The following is a 19960-nucleotide window of genomic DNA, read 5'->3' on the forward strand; positions in this document are numbered from 1 at the left end:
TTAATGTTTGCATATCTTTCCCTTACTGTACCGAAAATGAACCGAACCGTGACTTTAAAACCGAGGTACGTACCGAACCGTGATTTTTGCGTACCGTTACACCCCTAATATATATATATTTAGTAGCCCTTTATTGTCACTGGTCACAGGTACCAGCGAAATTAGCCATCATATATTAAGAAAATATATAAAGCCTACCCAAAAGTGAGACATTGCATTAACTCTGAGTGTCTTCTCAACAAGTGCGTCGGGAGTGTCCATGAACCTCTTACCACTGACAATGCCAGCATTGTTTATAAGTATGGAGACATCGCCAATTTCACTTTTTACCTAAAAGTGGACAAATAATCAATAGGAGTTAAATAATTTGCGATATATAGTTCTCAAATTAACCATTTGTTAAAGTTAAATGTCATGTAAATAGCATCATATTATAATGTACCATAAACTGGTAAACAATAAACAATTTATAAGACAAAAATTGGTGTGTCTTACCATATTATTTTAATATGTATTAAATATTGTATCTTAATTATGAACACACTGGTATGTAGTGCAAATAGTTTTAATGCTTAATGTACACTGTTATTGTTCTCGTTATTTCCCTATAGCGGCTAATGAACCTGAAGTCTTACCATTCACAAAAAATTATTTACATCCACACTGAAAAATAATGTGGATAGTTAACCCTCTGGATTCTAAGGGGATTTTATGGGGCCTGGAGAAGTTTTGTCATGCCCTGACATTTGTGCTTTTTTCAGTTTCTTATAAGTATCTAAATGGGTAAAGTCTAATCTCACTGTAATCAGCACAAACTGGGCTATAATAATATGTGAAATGCATGCATGTACATGATTGTATTTTTGAGAAAAAAAATGTTGTGTGTGGTTAGTGAAAAACTAAAAATGTTAAATCACTTGAATAAGGCCATAAAACACATATAGAACAATGGTTGCCGGGATTTTTGAGAACTGGAGCTTGTAGCCTAGAATTTTTCTTTCTAAATGATGTGAAAATCATCTTGTTTACTCACTCACAGAAAACAATATATTGATTTAAATTTTCTAAGACACTTTTTGTTGGTAAAAGTCATATGCGAGTAGGCGTCAACTATCATGAATATCATTGTGATTTACACCTGAGAAGACAAAGGCCCGCATAATGAGCTGCATAATGAGCCTCTCAGTCATCTGTGCCACTGAGAGGAAGGAGTTACAAGAAAGAATGTGAGAACAAAATAAATCTATATAATTTTATGTTTGTAGTTTATTTAGAATATATTTAATTATCCCACAACATACTTTAATATCCACTTGGGGGAGCAGTTAAACAGTTTATTAGAACAATCAAAGCTGACTTTCAAACTAATTGTTTTGCATCATTACTCCAGTCACACAATCCTTCAGAAATCCTTTTAACAATCTTATTTTCTACAAAAAAACATGTATTGTTGTTATTATTATAATTATTATTATTATTATTATTAATTTATTAAAATTAATTTTAGTTTTTTTAGGGGGAATAAATTGAAAGAACAGCATTGTTTTTACATTTGTTAGCCTACAGTTATTTATTTGTTACATTTATATTATTTACATCAAGCTTTTGAATGGTATAGTATTGTATATTCTTATTGAAACTTCATAATGTTTCACTTGATTATATATTTAGTCAGGAATTATAGTTTGGAAAAAGTCTTTGGAAAAAGTCTAACTAGTAAAATGTTTACACTATATGTGAAAACTAATACAAGTATATAAATAAATAAAAAGAGGTCATTATGCAAATATATATGACAGCAGAATGCCATGCCTGTGGGAGTTGTGTAAACTAGTCAAGTATTTACATGCGTTTTGTGTTGATTTTTCAACTTTAGTGCTTTCAGTTTCTGTTGTAAGGAAAAAAAGATCTTACAATAATCAGTACAATACAGAGTATCATTTACAATATTATGAATGATAGAACATAGTATCAAGATATCTTGTCATTCACTATTAAAAATACATATAGACCTATTCTTTAACCCCTTGTCACCCCCCCATTTTTTAAATAGGCATTAAAGTGCACTATCCAAACTAAAATTGCTGTAATTTATGAAAACTTTGGAATATAAACATAAGGTTGGTCTCTTTTGAAAGAAGAAAATTAGCAGATGTTGGCAAAAGTGGAATTTAAAAAAAAATTGAAGTATCAAAAAGTTATAGAAGTTTAAATGTACTATAAATAATATGCGCTATATTAATTTTATTATATTTTATTTATTATAAATATTTTACATAACAGGTTTTACTCTAAAATTGGTATAAAATTAAAGCCTTGTGTCTAAATAAGTTATGTTATAAATTTGAAGTTGATATGAACAAATTTGAGGTTCCTGTGAGATTTGATTTAGGGCGTCATACCACACACAGCCACCGGGAGTCATCAAAACTATTTTGAATTTTGCTTTATGAATTTTTCTCTAGTTTTCTCTGTGAATTTTACTTCTATCTCAAATATTCCAAATATGGAATCCTGAGACTCAGACCTTTCCAATGATATGTTTGTTGCCAAGATTATAAAATGTTTTGGTTCTAGAGGACCGTAATGCATTATGTTTTATGACACTTGGCCCTGCCCACTAAGGGGGAGGTGACCGCCATTAGATTTTAAAGTACCATTTCCATGGTAAAGCAATGTCCGATTTCAAAATGGTTTTCACAGGATGAATCTTGGGCTTCTAAGCTTTCAAATGATATATGATTTATGATGATTACTAAAAGATTTTATAGAGAAAAATACAACAACAAAAAAGAGTGCCAAGCGTCCCACAGGTGGGACGGTGACAGTACACTGTAAAAAATTGCTGTAGTTTCTACAGCAAAATTTTACATAATTTTACTGTATAAACATTTTACAAGATGCAGCTGTAATTCGCAATGCATTATGGGTCAAATAAGGTTTTACAGTTGTTAACAGTATATTTCCACGTCAACTGTAATTCATTTACAAGAAGCAGGTGTTGTCACTGTAGTTCCTGCTTTTTACACTAACTTACTGTAGTGTGGCATTATGGGATTGCGCGCGCATCATTCAAATCTGAAACCCAGCCGACTGGAGCAGCGTGAGAACGATTGAAGATTAGAGGCTTTATTCATAATTCCTGGTAAGTTCACTTAATTATACTTGAGAAGTAAATCCTTTTTATATTTATTTGAGTTAATGTATAAGCGATATCATGTCACAATAGCCTCCTATCCTGACATTTAGAGAAGTGGGCTTGGTAATTTTTGGATTTTGGATTGGATTTGGATCTCAATTTTTGGAAGTTACATTTTCTTATTGAGAGCATTTAAAGTAGTGTTTACCTAACTTTTATCATAAAGCCCAATGCGAACGATTGTCATAGTAACTATACTAACGTTATCTTTCGAAATAACTGACAAACAGCAAAATATGTGAAATTTAATTTGTTTATATGTGTTCATTTGTTTATATGTGTTCAACTTTCCCATATTGACGTGCGCCTTACTATAATAAGTGAAAGACATCTTTATATGCCCGACTGGAAAAATTAGCCTGATAAAAAAAAAAAAAAAACAGAAAACAGAAAAAAAGACTGAGGAAGCATCGAAACGAGAGACTGATTCTGATTATATTAACGTTTCATTCAACTTCAAAACAAGCTTAACCGCACACATAAATTCACAGAAAATACATGAGGTAAATGTTCAACTGTTGAGTTTATTTATAACATATGATATAACATCACAAGTGAGCTGTTTGCGTGAGTATCACGATTGCAAATACATAGTTCAATAAACAATTAGTTAACAAGTTACTTACTTTTTTAGACACAATATTAACTGTTGTTCTATTTCACTAACTAAAATAGTTCCAAACAACGATCCAATCAAAACTATTTTGCTCATTCTCAAATCAAAACTAAGCGTTGTTTTCGCTGAATGATTCAGCTTTTTGAACGGATCGGTTCAATGAATGACTCAGTTGAGTCACTCATTAAGTTATTCGCTGCCACCTAATGGTGGATTAGTTTCACATTTAAAAAGTATCATTGCATTTTTCCAAAAAATTGTATTTTCAAAAATTAATGTAAAACATTAATGTCATTACACAGTTGTAATTTTGCACTGTAAATTATTTAATTTGATTGGTGGTACAGTTCTACAATGTAATATTATAATTTATAATTATAATTTATATAATTTATAATAGTTTGTTTATTCTAAAATATATGGCATTTTCGGTGTTAATTTTGGTCTCATTTATGTAAATGCTTTAAAGAAATCACAAGATTATTTTCTTTATGTCTTGTAGGTGCAAAGAATAGCAGCTGATGTGGAGAAATGTTTGATGCTTCAAGACTCTGAAGCTGATTTTATTAGGTAATGTATTAATTCTTTAAATAATTTGATAAACTTGTAATTTAGATTAAATTTTATATTGAAATACTGCATTGTAGGTTACATTATTGCTTATATTTCTTAATTTCAGGTCCACCCATTGGCTTTTGACTATTTGAGGGTCAGATGGTTGTGAATTCATACCTCAACTTTGTAGCTGGATTTGGAGTCTTATTACAACTTCAGTCTGGCGTCCCGGGACCAGGCATCTTTTGCACACTTGAATTTTTTCAAGGTAACAAGTTTTACTTAAGTAATTTCATTTGCGAAAAAGGTTACTTATTTAGTTTAAAGGGTTACTCAACCCCATAATGACAATTTAGTCATTAATCACTGTTAACGTGATTAACAGTGATTAATATCGTTTCAAACCCGTAAAAGCTTTGTTCGTCTTCAGAACACATTTTAAGATATTTTGAATGAGAACCGGGAGGCTTGCATCTGTCCCACTGACTGCCAAACAATTAACAATGTCTAAGCCCAGAAAAGTATGAAAAGCATCGTCAGAATAGTCCATCTGCCATCAGTGGCTCAACTGTAATTTTACGAAGCTACGAGAATACTTTTTGTATGCAAAGAAAACAAAAAGAACAACTTTATTCAACAAAGACTTTATTTTTGTATTTGTTCAAATCAAAGCATAAATAAACATAGAAAGCGTGTCCATGTGACCCAGCTGACACAGAACAGCAGCTGCAGTTTGTGTCCAACAGATACTCTCCAAAATGGTGCTACACTGATGCGTAGAGGAGGCGAATTGTTGAAGAAATCGTTATTTTTGTTTTCTTTTCATACAAAAAGCATTGTCGTCGCTTCATAACGTTACGGTTGAACCACTGATGGACTATTCTGATGATGTCTTTCATACTTTTCTGGGTCTTGACAGAAGGAATTTACTTGGCAGTCAGTGGGACAGTCACAATCCTCCCAGTTGCATCCAAAATATCTTAAATTGTGTTCCAAAGACGAACGAAGCTTTTACGGGTTTGGAACGACATTGAGGTAAGTGATTAATGGCAAGATTTTCATTTTGGGGTGGAGTAACCTTTTAAGTACTGGTAAATGCTGATTGTATTGTATAAGTGGCATTTTGACATTTATTTTATTGAGCTAGTTTCATTTAATACTTAACTTTATCCTGATGCTTCTGCTTGTTTTTATGTGCAGATGTTTTCTTGGAATCACAACACTGGATACAAGACGGACACATGGAGGCAAAACAAGTGGAAAAGTCTCAGAGAAGAGGGACAACCCTCATGTGTGTGCTCATCTCAGAAAGTTGATGGACTTTAAGTATGTATTTATTAAATTGTCTCTTGCAGGAATATTCTTAATTTAATAGAACATAAGCTCAAACAACAGAATTTGTGATTTAATGTTGATTCCAGCATTTTATTTTAAACATTTTCTTTAAAACATTTTTTTTTACAAAAATTATACAAATTCTGTTGATTGACCTTCATTTTTATAGAAAGTTAATCTTCTACTCTGAATATGGCTTATTTTTTTTACATGTATTTGTAGTTATTTGTGATGCTATGTTATTTTTATGATAAGATTTTAACTGTTGAAAGACTGAAATTTTTATTTTACCAGTAAAAGCCTTGCAATGTCTTTCTGCCAGTTTTAATAAATACTTATTTGCAACATCATTGACTTTATTCATTTTTATTCATTTGTAAATGTAAGAAAAGATAGAGCTCATGATAATGCATTTATATCAGTATTTTATAGTTTACTGTTAAAATTATTCTTAAAAGCAGTTTCATTGTTAAATTATTAAAACATCATATTGTATTTAGGGGTATTTACAGGATTTTATTGGCAACTTTAGTTGCCAGTTAAATACTGTAATTTAATGAAATCACAAATAAATGCTGTAAAATATATTTACAGGACTTTATTGGCAACTTTTTTGCCAGGTAAATACTGTACTTTAGTGAAATTACAAAATAGTGCTGTAAAATAAACTACAAGTTAAATTCAATGTTACTGTAAAAAATACTACAAACTACTGTATTCCACATACAGCAATTAACTGTAATTTGCTTTGCAGTAATGTCCTGTAATCCATTTTACAGCAATTAACATCATTTTTACAGGATTTTATTGGCAACTTTTTTCCCAGTAAAATCCTGTAAATTCTACAGTACATTTTTTACAGTGTAAATTATCTTTGAGAAGTACATGGAGCCTGCGGAGGCAGAAATAACTGAACATTTATGAAAGTCGGAAAAAGTCGGTTTCTTGCTGGTATTTACTTACCTACAGAAGTTGTCAAATGATTAATGAATCTGAATGAGAATTTTTAGTGAAAAGAAAATCAAAATATTCAGGAGTGATTCAGATGGATGGATTTCGTCAGTGTCCCACAAGTGCACAGAATTCATCATTCATCCATCTATCTATCTATCGATCGATCACTCGATCTACAACCCGAATTCCGGAAAAGTTGGGACGTTTTTTAAATCTGAATAAAATGAAAACTAAAAGACTTTCAAATCACATGAGCCAATATTTTATTCACAATAGAACACAGATAACATAGCAAATGTTTAAACTGAGAAAGTTTACAATTTTATGCACAAAATGAGCTCATTTCAATTTTGATTTCTGCTACAGGTCTCAAAATAGTTGGGACGGGGCATGTTTACCATGGTGTAGCATCTCCTTTTCTTTTCAAAACAGTTTGAAGACATCCGGGCATTGAGGCTATGAGTTGCTGGAGTTTTGCTGTTGGAATTTGGTCCCATTCTTGCCTTATCTAGATTTCCAGCTGCTGAAGAGCGCGTGGTCGTCTTTGACGTATTTTTCGTTTAATGATGCGCCAAATGTTCTCTATAGGTGAAAGATCTGGACTGCAGGCAGGCCAAGTTAGCACCCGGACTCTTCTACGACGAAGCCATGCTGTTGTTATAGCTGCAGTATGTGGTTTTGCATTGTCCTGCTGAAATAAACAAGGCCTTCCCTGAAATAGACGTTGTTTGGAGGGAAGCATATGTTGCTCTAAAACCTTTATATACCTTTCAGCATTCACAGAGCCTTCCAAAACAAGCAAGCTGCCCATACCGTATGCACTTATGCACCCCCATACCATCAGAGATGCTGGCTTTTGAACTGAACGCTGATAACATGCTGGAAGGTCTCCCTCCTCTTTAGCCCGGAGGACACGGCGTCCGTGATTTCCAACAAGAATGTCAAATTTGGACTCGTCTGACCATAAAACACTATTCCACTTTGAAATAGTCCATTTTAAATGAGCCTTGGCCCACAGGACACGACGGCGCTTCTGGACCATGTTCACATATGGCTTCCTTTTTGCATGATAGAGCTTTAGTTGGCATCTGCTGATGGCACGGCGGATTGTGTTTACCGACAGTGGTTTCTGAAAGTATTCCTGGGCCCATTTAGTAATGTCATTGACACAATCATGCCGATGAGTGATGCAGTGTCGTCTGAGAGCCCGAAGACCACGGGCATCCAATAAAGGTCTCCGGCCTTGTCCCTTACGCACAGAGTTTTCTCTAGTTTCTCTGAATCTTTTGATGATGTTATGCACTGTAGATGATGAGATTTGCAAAGCCTTTGCAATTTGACGTTGAGGAACATTGTTTTTAAAGTTTTCCACAATTTTTTTACGCAGTCTTTCACAGATTGGAGAGCCTCTGCCCATCTTTACTTCTGAGAGACTCTGCTTCTCTAAGACAAAGCTTTTATAGCTAATCATGTTACAGACCTGATATCATTTAACTTAATTAATCTCTAGATGTTCTCCCAGCTGAATCTTTTCAAAACTGCTTGCTTTTTTAGCCATTTGTTGCCCCCGTGCCAACTTTTTTGAGACCTGTAGCAGGCATTAAATTTTAAATGAGCTAATTAAGTGGATAAAAGTGTAAAATTTCTCAGTTTAAACATTTGCTACGTTATCTATGTTCTATTGTGAATAAAATATTGGCTCATGTGATTTGAAATTCCTTTAGTTTTCATTTTATTAAAATTTAAAAAACGTCCCAACTTTTCCGGAATTCGGGTTGTATAATAGTTTCTGTACAAGTGAGTTTAAATGGGTCATATGATGTTACTAAAAAGAAAATCGTGTATTTGGTGTAATGAAATGTGTTTATGCGGTTTAAGGTAAAAAAATATATACATTTATTTTTCACATACTGTACATTATTGTTTCTCCTCTATGCCCCACCTTTTGAAACGTGTTTGTAATGATACAACCTTTCATATTCATCCGGAAGAAAGAGGTGGGAACCGGGGGACAATCAAACAACATTTTAATAAAGCAAAATAAACACAAAACAGCGCACCAGCCCCTCACGGACGACTGGTGCGCGCAAATAAAAACCAAAACACAACTAAAAGCCCAGGCCTGGTCCTCTCTCGTCCTTCATTGTCGTCGCTCCAGTTTTATATCCTTCCATCTCCTCCGTGGGCCTCGAGACGGGTGGGTCGAACAGGTGTAGCTCATCTCCAATCACTCCACCGGCCTCGCTCCCATGTCCCTCGGCCCCGCCCCACTCGTCACATACCCCCATCGCCCCTCGCAGGCCGGGGGGTACTCCCGAGACTGCGCTCTACCCCCCCCCCCCCCCCCTCCGGGGGGGACCGCTCACGGGGACCTGCGGGAACCTGGGGGTAGGACAGGCGAGGCGAGAGAAAAGGAGATGGAAGGAGGAGCGACAGAGACGAGAGAGGGGAGAGAGGAGGAAAAAAATAAATAAATTCCGGTTCCCAGACGCACCGCTGTTTGGCCCTCCACCAGCTGGGCGATCTCCTCCGCGGTGCCTGGCGGTGGCACTGGATGGCCCTCGGCGGACGGCACGACACTCCTCCGCCGCCCGGTGGACGGCGACGGCTCCTCTGGTTTTGGGCAGCCGGCAGGAGTCCCCCGTTCCCTGCTCCTCCCCGTTCTGGCGGATGGCAGCAGACTCCGGCCACCTGGCGAACGGCGCCGACTCCTCCGCTCCCTCACGGACGACAGCCGTCTCTCCACATCGTGGGCGGCCGGTAGCGAGCTCGCCCGTCCCCGGCAACTTGCTCCAGCCCACCGCCTCGAGCGTCCATGGCGGCACACTCCTCGCCTGCTCGTTGGCACCGCGGATTCACCACAGCGGCGAGGGATCTTCAGCAGCGCGTCCCTCCTTCTCCCGGGTTTCGGCACCACTGTAATGATACAACCTTTCATATTCATCCGGAAGAAGGAGGCGGGAACTGGCGGACAATCAAACAACATTTTAATAAAGCAAAATAAACACAAAACAGCGCACCAGCCCCTCACGGACGACTGGTGCACGCAAATAAAAACCAAAACACAACTAAAAGCCCAGGCCTGGTCCTCTCTCGTCCTTCATTGTCGTCGCTCCAGTTTTATATCCTTCCATCTCCTCCGTGGGCCTCGAGACCGGTGGGTCGAACAGGTGTAGCTCATCTCCAATCACTCCACCGGCCTCGCTCCCATGTCCCTCGGCCCCGCCCCACTCGTCACAGTGTTTTTTTTTTTTTTTTTTTTTTTACAAAGCTCATCAGTCTGAAAAGCGAGGTGTGCTCTGATTGGCCAGCTATCCAGTGGATTGGGATTGGACGAATGCCTCAATCATGCGTTGGAAATGTAACACCCCTCACCACAATACAAAAACAATAAAACCCATTACAAACTAGGCATTTGTTGCATCCAGTGGAGACATAAATATAGCGTGCGGACCGGTCCAAAAATAAGGCTACTGACTTGTTGGTCGAATTCACCGTACAATTGCCAGTAGCCACTGTGTTTACCACTGATAGGCCGGCGGTGCATCAGTATACACACTCACCTCACGCAGCGAACGACTCGCTTTCCTCAGCGAACGAATCACTTTCCTCGTGCAGCGAACGACTCACTTTCCTCAGCGAACAAATCACTTTCCTCACGCAGCAAACGAGTCACTTTCCTCAGCGAACGACTTACTTTCTTCAGTGAACGACTTACTTTCCTCAGTGAACGACTCACTTTCCTCACGCAGCCGGCGACCCACTTTCCTCACGCAGCAGACTGACTCTCTCTTCATGTAGGGACCGAATATTATAATTAATTCAATTCAAGTTAATTTGTATAGCGCTTTTTACAATACAAATCGTTACAAAGCAAACAAACTTTACAGAAAATGATGTTTCAACAATATTTAGTAATAGCTTGTAAGTGGTGACTGTCAGTTTGTGCACGTATGACAGGATTTTTCAGAAAAATTAATACAAGACGTAGTCAGCCAGATGATGAACATTATTAATATTATTAATAATTAATAATATGATGCAGTCACACTTGTAGCAATATTTGTTAGTTCTGTTTGTTGATTCAGGGTTAGCATCATCTGAGGTCCTCTGAGGGTCAGCATCATCTTCTCAGGTGTTCTTGATCCAGACTGGAGCTTGTGTAAATCCTAGTTACCTTGTTATAATTAGTGACTTCTATATTACATCCAAAAGAATATTTAGATATAATATTTAAATATTCAAAAATGTGTACATTTCAATAAAATGAAATAACTGCCTATTGCAAATTTATGAATGCATGGTTAACTTTTTTCTGTAGTCACTAGGCTATATGTACTGAGACATTTAAAAAAAAAATCTATATTTTGTAAAAAATAAAAAAATTAAATAAACCTGAATTATAATCTAAACATCTGTATTTTCATACAATTTCATAAGTAGGCTAATAAATATATAATTATAATATTTGGTCCCTACATGAAGAGATGAGTCAGTGGTCTGCTGCATGAGGAAAGTGAGTCTCCGGCTGCGGAAAGTGAGTCTCCAGCTGCGGAAAGTGAGTCGCCGGCTGCGGAAAGTGAGTCGCCGGCTGCGTGAGGGAAGTGAGTCGTTCGCTGCGTGAGTCGTTCACTGAGGAAAGTGAGTCATTCGCTTCGTGAGTCGTTCGCTGCGTGAGGAAAGTGATTCGTTCACTGAGGAAAGTGAGTCGTTCGCTGCGTGAGGAACGTGAGTCGTTCGCTGAGGAAAGTGAGTCATTTATTATGGAGTCAATAAAATGCCACATATATTTGCAAAGGAGTAAAAGTATTGAGAAAAATAAATATGCTTTTTGCAAACAAAAATAAAGAATAGCAAATAAATGAAGTATTGCAAGAAGAAAATAAGTCTTGCTAACAAAAATAAATGTAAAATATTATAATGAAACAGCGCAAAAACAATGATTTTGCAATACATATTTACCATGGCCATATCTACTAATTTATTTGCAATGCTGCTTTTATTTTGCCTTTTAGTCAAGTATGAGCTTACCATACCATTTTTCCCTTTGCGCTTCATGTTTCTGCGTGTCTCACTTTCTGGAACTGTTCTGACATGGGGGTGGAGTCAAGGGACGAGGCTGTGTACAACATGCCTCTCTGGAAGTGATGTCATCGGACCGAGATGCAGCTCACTGATCCAGGGTGGATTGTTTCTTTTTATTCACTAGCATTAAAATATGCATGGTTTTCATTTGATTAACTTTATTAACAAATGTATGTGTGTAATAGCAGCATTTGCTCAAGTTAAAGAAGTTGTTAACATGAACATCTGCTTTTTTTCCCTCTTAATGTGCACACTTTTATAGCATTAAAATGTGTATCATTTCATTTGGTTAACTAAATGTGTATTAACAGTGTTTGTTTAAAATCTCTTAACTTGTGGGAGGATGCCAGCACACAGAAGTGTTCTTTGTTTACATTAGTTCAGAGTTCCTGCTAGTTTCAATGTAAAATAATGCAATCAACTTCATATACTATAACTTACATCATTAAAAAGGTCTACAACTCAAGATTCATATCGATCTCGACTTCGTTTTTCATTTACATAACTCCTGGCATAAATTAAGAAATAAGATAAAAACATTTTTACTGTAAGATAAAAAAAAAAAAAAATTTGAAGAGAGTTTTTTGGTTTAGTTTTTTTGGTTTAGGCCACGAGTTTAATGCATAAATGCATAAACAAAACCTCGTGACCATAGCAACCTGAGATTATCAGAGATTGATAAAATATTTGTATCCATCCCATAGTCCATTGATGGTGTCTTTTTATGTAATAAATGTGTATATTAGGCTATTATTATTATAACATTATATAGGCTAACTATATATATATATATATATATATATATATATATATATATATATATATATATATATATATATTAGGGGTGTAACGATACGCGTATTCGTATTGAACCGTTCGGTACGAGGCTTTCGGTTCGGTACGCGGTACGCATTATGGATCGAACGTAGGTAGCCCAATAACCCAAACGACGTAACAGGCAACGCCCCTGACACCCCCGAAGAAGAAAAAAACACCAACTTATATGTTTATGTTAGGCTACTCAGTCAGGCGCTCGCTCACTCAGCAATACAGGCTGAAGGCGCGTTGCAAAATGGCCAATGCGTTTAACAGGGAATCCAAAGTGCACCGAAACACCAGACCTGTTGGTTATTGGAGGATCTTCTATTTCTGGTCTGTTAAACGCATAAGCCATTTTGCAACGAGCCTTCAGCGTGTACTGAGTGAGCGAGCGCCTTACTCTGTAGTGCAGTGATCCTCACTATTTTTTTCACAAGAACCACATTGGCAGAGCAAAATCAAAAGGCGAGCCACTTTTACGACAACATACTAAGTCACCTTTGCAAATGTGCATTTCTACATATAAATTGGACATCCCACAAAAAAGAAATAACACGGCCAATACATTTTCGTTTAAGAACAGATTTACTTTAATAGTGGGATGAGCGAAAGCTGGCATGCATGTCAAACAAAATGCCCCCAAAAGAAAAAAAAATCTCTATGTTTTCAGTGCTGATGCATTCATGTTACATTTAAGGGCACCTAAAAGCTGTCACAACGAACCGGCAAAATTAATGATTATGAATATGTAAAATATAGCAGAAGACATTTAATTTTTTTTATGTCTGTCGTCTAGAAAGATGCTGACTCGTGATCTTCGCAGTAGTGAATGCGCCTGAGAGAAATGCACATTTCATACGGGAGGGAGAGCAGTCTGTTTTCTTTCGTTTTGAATTGTTTTGTTTAAAAGTAGACATTTCAATCTTTATATATAGCCTATTTGTCGGGTCTGTGAGGCAAGTAGGCTATACGCTGAGTTTCGGTTCATTCATGAGACAAAACTCCAGGTTCACACCGGCTCCTTCGTATCGTGGTTATCTATTTTCTTCTTATTAAATCCAGACAATTGGTTGATGAAACCTTGATTAAAATTAAGATACAATTAATCAGAGGTGGAAAGAGTACAAAAATATTCTACTCAAGTAAAAGTACCATTACATTAATGAAATTTTACTTAAAGGATCACTTCACCCATTTGCATTTAGCTTTGTATTGTTAGAAACCCAGTCATAAATTATAATGATCATGGATTTTTCCTTTGTTTTTCCCTGAGATGGGAGCAATAAGGATTTAAGTGTTTTACTTCCTGCTTATTATGACGTAAAAATCGTCATTTTGTGTCATAATAAGCAGGAAGTCAAAATTTATTGAAAAGTGTAGAGACTACAGACACTAGCTTACTGTGGCATTGTTTACTACTGTGGCACGTAAATACCATACATCGCTAACTGTGTCCTCAATGTCTTGTAGACAATATCGCCTTTAGTCTTGTAGACTTTAGCGCCAGTTTGCCCTCCTGCCCATTATTTACTGACGTAGTTTCCAGGGAGCGATTTTTTTTTTTTTTTTTTTTTTTTACTCCGTAATTAATGTGTTTTAAAATGTAGCGAAGTACAATACTTCAAACAAAATATACTTAAGTAAAAGTAAAATTACACATTTAAAAAATTACTTTAAAAAGTATTAGTACACAAAAAAGCTACTCAATTACAGTAACGCGAGTAAATTTAATTCGTTACTTTCCACCTCTGCAATTAATACAAAACGAAATCAAATTTAAAGACAGGCTTTGTGCTTTCTGTTTGAGGTCTCAGTGAAAGTTTTAAAGCAGTCTTAGTGCGACTTATATTGATAGGCTACACCTGTATGAATTCTCATTTTACTTTTTGAACCCCATTATTGAGCCGAGTTTTGCTTGAAAATAGTCTACTGTTGATGACTGTGCAAGACTAATGGATTCAGGGTCAGGCTTGAATGAGCATGCTTCAGACTCGTGGTGTGAGCAGAGCAAAATTGGAGCGGGAAATGCGACGCTCCGTCCACCGTCCTTTTGAAATTGCCGCTCTGCACTCGGTCCAAGATCCGCCCGCTCGCGCTCCCCGCTCGCTCCCGCCTCACATGCTCTGAAGGCAAGTGGCAGTGTGATACTGTAAGCTACTATGCGAGCCGCCAGTTATAGCTTGACGAGCCGCGCAATGAGTAACTGTGCTGTAGTGGAAAACGTAGGTTTTAAGAACATGCTTAATGTAATTGAGCCCCGTTACAATATTCCTTCACGAGCCCATTTCAGACAGACCGTAATTCCTGCTTTGTTCCAAAAAACATAAGCCCTATAGAGAACCAATTGAGTAAAAACACACTCAATATAAAGAGTTATAGAGTTCCATATAAAAAGTTACATCTTTGTATTTGTTCATAACTAATATAACATTTTCATTTTTTTTTTATAAGGAGCTGTTTTTGTTCTATACAGTATGCTGCTAAGAAAACACCATAGAAGATGGGTAAAGAATAGCTCCATCATTGTTCAATGTAAAAAAAAAAAACATACTTTGTTAGTTTTGATAAATAAAACATTTTTATAAAAATGGAAAAAGGAAATTTATCTGCTAATTTTTTCTTTTTGCTGTATCTAAAACTTACCGAACCGAACCGTGACACCAGTGTATTGTATCGAACCGAACCGTGAATTTAGTGAACCGTTACACCCCTAATATATATATATATATATATATATATATATATATATAACCACCACCAGTGTGCAGCATCCACTTGGATGATGCAATGGCAGCCACAGGACAATGGCGCTAGTGTGCTCAACACACACCAGCTACAGGTGGAGAGGAGAGAAAGTCATAGAGCCAATCAAATGGTTGGGGATTATTAGGAGGCCATGACTGACAAAGGACAAGGGGGCAATTTGGCCAGGACACTGGGGTTACACCCCTACTCTTTACGAGAAGTGCCATGGGATTTTTAATGACCACAGAGAGTCAGGACCTCAGTTTAACGTCTCATCCGAAAGACTGTGCTTGTTGACAGTATAGTGTCCCCGTCACTATACTGGGGCATTAGGACCCACTAGAGATGTGCGATGTAACAATATTTGGTCGTGGGCAATAAAAATGTCTCCATGATCTGCTTTTGAAGAAATATCATAGTATCGTGCTACAGCGCACATTCTATCAGCTGCAGTTCTGGCGCCTTTGTCATAGGGGTGGGCGATATCTCGATATTTAAAATATATTGAGATATTTTTTTACGATATGGATTTTGACATATCGTATATATCGATATATTGTTTATATTTAATTCTGATTCCACCACTTTGCTTGTTTGCCTTCTCTGTGCTGTGCACACTCCCGCCTCCTTGATTTTGCCCCCCCCCCTCGCGTGTTGTCTCATTGAACATGGCGGCGTCCTCAACTAGACCGGAGGCTACAGAACGTCTTAAAAAAAGGACAACTGGCTCCATTATATGGAGATACCTCGGTTTTAAGGTGTCGGACGAATAGCAGTCAGATGTCTACTGTAGGGCCCTATGATTTCCGCGATGCAGAAAACGTGGACGGAATCGCGGAATCCAGTCATTAAAACGGAATTTACAGTTTAACGTGGAATGTCACGGAATTTGTCAAATGTTCAATGAATTAATCAAAAGTAGGTCATTGCACTCACATCAAATTGTGATATGGACTAATATCTGTAAATATTAAGCTGGAAAAGTCTATTTAAATATGAATCCTGCATGTTCTTCCTGTCTGTGTTAACGAATGGCGCAGAAGCGCTTCTTCGTTTTATTACACACACGGAAGCGTGTGAAGCTCGCGGTAATTTCAACGTCTGTCTTCTCACTAAATTAGGATGTAAACACATGAACATCATCTCCAGAAATGCACTGAGAGTCACTTCACGAGCATCTGACAGTTTGATTTGAGTAAAACTACCGTCATATTTCACATCAAAGACTGTAGTATCACATACACAAAACTGTAAAGGTACGGTAACCCGTCAAAATAAAAGTATTTGCCAGAAATCTATTACTATTGTTCAGCAGAATGTACACTGCCCACTACTACTACTATTAAAATGAAACTAACATAATTTAAGGAATAATCACACAACATGTCTTCCATGTTTTATTTTTAATAGTAAATCCCCTTTGTTTACCAAAAAATAAAGTTTGCTTAATTTTCAATAATTAAAAGATAAATTAAATGAATGTTTTATGCCTTCATTTGATAACCAGAAAAATGTAAATACACATACAATGTAAATACAAATTTCAGAGGGGAAAAAACATTTCACATAAGGCTATTTTAAGAAAAGAATAACAAATTAAATTGTTTTTATGCATTGAAATAATTACACATGCTAAAACACATAATTAGGTAACAATAAAACATATGGTGAAGAAAAAAAAACATTTCATAGGGCCCTAAAAATGTAATATTTGGCATATTTGTTTTTACAGTAGTTTTTGGGGGGTTATTTTATACATCACATATCGAGATATAGCAAAATATATCGAGATATATTTTTTGGTCCATATCGCCCAGCCCTACTTTGTCATATACTCTACAACTCCACATGCATTCACAGCAATCATTTACTTAGAGATAGAGTTACTCTCTCATTATCTGCGTGTGCTTTAAAATGTGCGCGCTAAAGCCTGTCAAACAGGGCCTGATTATTAACTAAGTTATGTTTTGCGCTAATACTTTCAAAACACACAAGTTTTAAATGTAGAATCAGTTGGTTATGTCTAAAATGAAAGTAAACAGTTGTGAGAAAAACATATACGTGCCTCCAGATTAGATGTGTGCAGGTTTTAAAGGGAGAGTAGGCCTATTATACATGCGACTGTCATTAAAGGGATAGATCACACCAAAATTTCATTTGTCATTATTTAATCACTGTCACGGTGTCCCATACCTGTATTAATTTACCATCAATGGACTATGGGATGGATACAAATATTTTATCAATCTCTGATAATCTCAAGTTGCTATGGTCACGTGGGTTTGTTTATGCATTAAATACAAGAATTATATATATATATATATATATATTTGATGTCTTCAAATTTGGCATCAGACGATGTCTACAGTGAAACATAGCGATGGACGATGACATCGGCGGGGGCATTGGGGCCCCGTCCCTTGACACCACCCCCATCTCAAAACAGTGCAAGAAAGTGAGAGGGAAAAATGGTATGGCAAGCTCAAACTTGACTTAAACATAATAAAAACAGTGTTGCAAATAAATTAGTAGATATAGCCATGGTAAATATGTATTTGCGCCATTTCATTTGTATTTTGCAATTCTTTATTTTTGTTTGCAAAAAGCACATTTATTTTTTATGACCTCTTTAAAGGTAATGCAGAGATGCGTTCCAATGCCTTCTATAATGAGTAATAGGGCTGCACGATTAATCGAATGCGCTTGTCATGCGCATTTGTTAGGAAAGCCAGTTCTGTAATCAGCAATAGTATCAGCTGTGTAGTAAATGTTGTTCCATCTGAAAGCATGTGAAAAAACCACATTTAATAACATGTTTTTACTCCAAATTCACTTCATAATATCAGTCGAGTGTTTCAAATAAATCCTTCTGTGAGATTGTGACTTCTAAGGCATGCAACATATTTCATAGTATTCTTAACTGTGATAATGTCACTGCATTATAAATATACTTAATTTAAAAAAAAATAATAATTAAAAAAATTATATATATACACATGCATGAAAATCGCAGCTTCTGTGGAATCACGATTTCGATTCCATATCAATTAATCGTGCAGCCCTAATGAGTAATTTTATAATAAAATTATATTGTCTACAATATACAACTCAACAGATCACTCAAATTATATTCAGCAAAGCACCCAGAACTCGTATGGTTTTAAATTAAATACTTGTCATTCCAGAAAAAAAAAAAAAAAAAAAAAAATAGCAACAGGTTTAGACCTGGCTTACCTGATCTGCCACTCGGTAGACCACTTCTCTATCACTGCAGTCGCACTGGTAGTAATGTACCCTCGATGCTCCTTTTTCTTTAACCTGCTTTGCAGTTTCCTTCAAACCATCCACATTAATGTCCCAAAGCACCAGTGAGACGTCCAGTAGGGCAAACTCGAGGGCCATCAGCCTGCCAATACCACTACCTGCCCCAGTAATGAGCACAATCTCCCCAGACACATCTTTCTTTCTCTGAGGAACGATGACTTTTATGAAGGCTTCAATGTGATAGTATATGGTTAACACTATCAACCGAAGAGTCTCCAAGAGAAAGTTCATTCTGAGACTTGCAGCTGGCCTTATGAATATGACACAGAAAGACAGTTTATCACAGTGTGAAAAAGACTGCGGAAGACCCGAGTGGTCAGAAACATGCTGATTAAGAAGATAACTGATAATTTTAAAAACCTAAGTAGAAACTGTTTAGAGAGAGAGAGAGAGAGAGAGAGAGAGAGAGAGAGAGAGAGAGAGAGAGAGAGAGAGAGAGAATCTAAATCTAAAGCAGACATATTAAAGATTGCAACACGGTTTACCTTGTGTTAGATACAAAGTTCCCGAATGGTGGGTTGTTCTCGTGCAGATCGCAGTCGGTAAATAAATATCGGTCCTTCAAATTAACAGGACTCAAAGACGGCTAACGTTAGGACTCGCACAAACTTTGATAATGACGTTACTACCCTCTCCTCCTCTTCAAGTTCAAACTTCTGGAAAGACCACAGCAGACGGACGCCAAACACTCTATTTCACCAATAATGGTTAACTGAAGTTTACCTAGTTCAGACAGTGGAGTAGATCTACGGAATAGTGATGTTCGAACGAATCGTTCTTTTGAGCCGGTTTTCAGAAACTAACACCTCTGAAGTAAAAGACGTATTAATACCTAGACGCCTCATTGGCCGCTCGACAGCACGTTAACGTCGACACCATATTGGAGCGGGCAGTTCTAAATCTTATATCAGAACAGAAGAAAACATATCTGACCCCTCGTTGAACATCTACAAACCGTCACACAATAATAAAAACAAATCTCTGGGTATTATCTTTCACAGGTATGACTCAGCATTTTTATTTATTTATTTTTTTCTGGATGTTTTTGGTCATTTTTAACATTACGTTGACAGCTTAATTAGCCACCAGTGTCAGAATATTAATAGCTAGCGATATCGCTAGTAAGATTTGAAAGCTGAGACTTTATAAGAAATCACAAGTTTAAATTAATTCTTATTAAGTTTTAACTTGTATTGTAGCTTATATCATAAACTAAATTGTGTTATGGGCACAATACCTACAGTGAGTACTTTGACAAGACAATGTCAGACTATTATGGCAAGCCGAATTGACTTTTATTCGTTCGCAGGATATGGATTCTTGGTATC

The 19960-nt window shown here is 36.7% G+C and overlaps 1 protein-coding gene across 2 annotated transcripts in view; it reads right to left on the reverse strand.

Moving 5' to 3' along the window:
* The window catches only part of sdr16c5a (short chain dehydrogenase/reductase family 16C, member 5a), a 179919-nt gene extending 160428 nt beyond the window's left edge, over nucleotides 1–19491 (reverse strand). The window contains exons 1-4 of one of the 2 annotated variants that reach the window (XM_059563935.1): nucleotides 19356–19491; nucleotides 19118–19191; nucleotides 18543–18882; nucleotides 199–330 (exon numbers count right to left, since the gene is read on the reverse strand). In XM_059563935.1, the coding sequence (XP_059419918.1) occupies nucleotides 199–330; nucleotides 18543–18863 (453 nt within the window). In that variant the 5' untranslated portion in view covers nucleotides 18864–18882; nucleotides 19118–19191; nucleotides 19356–19491. Of the gene's footprint in view, nucleotides 1–198; nucleotides 331–18542; nucleotides 18883–19117 lie in introns of both variants that reach the window. The other variant, XM_059563934.1, reaches the window with a different exon arrangement.
* Nucleotides 19492–19960: the final 469 nt, after the last annotated feature.

Source organism: Carassius carassius, chromosome 12 (assembly GCF_963082965.1).
Source record: "Carassius carassius chromosome 12, fCarCar2.1, whole genome shotgun sequence".
NCBI classification, from domain to species: domain Eukaryota; kingdom Metazoa; phylum Chordata; class Actinopteri; order Cypriniformes; family Cyprinidae; genus Carassius; species Carassius carassius.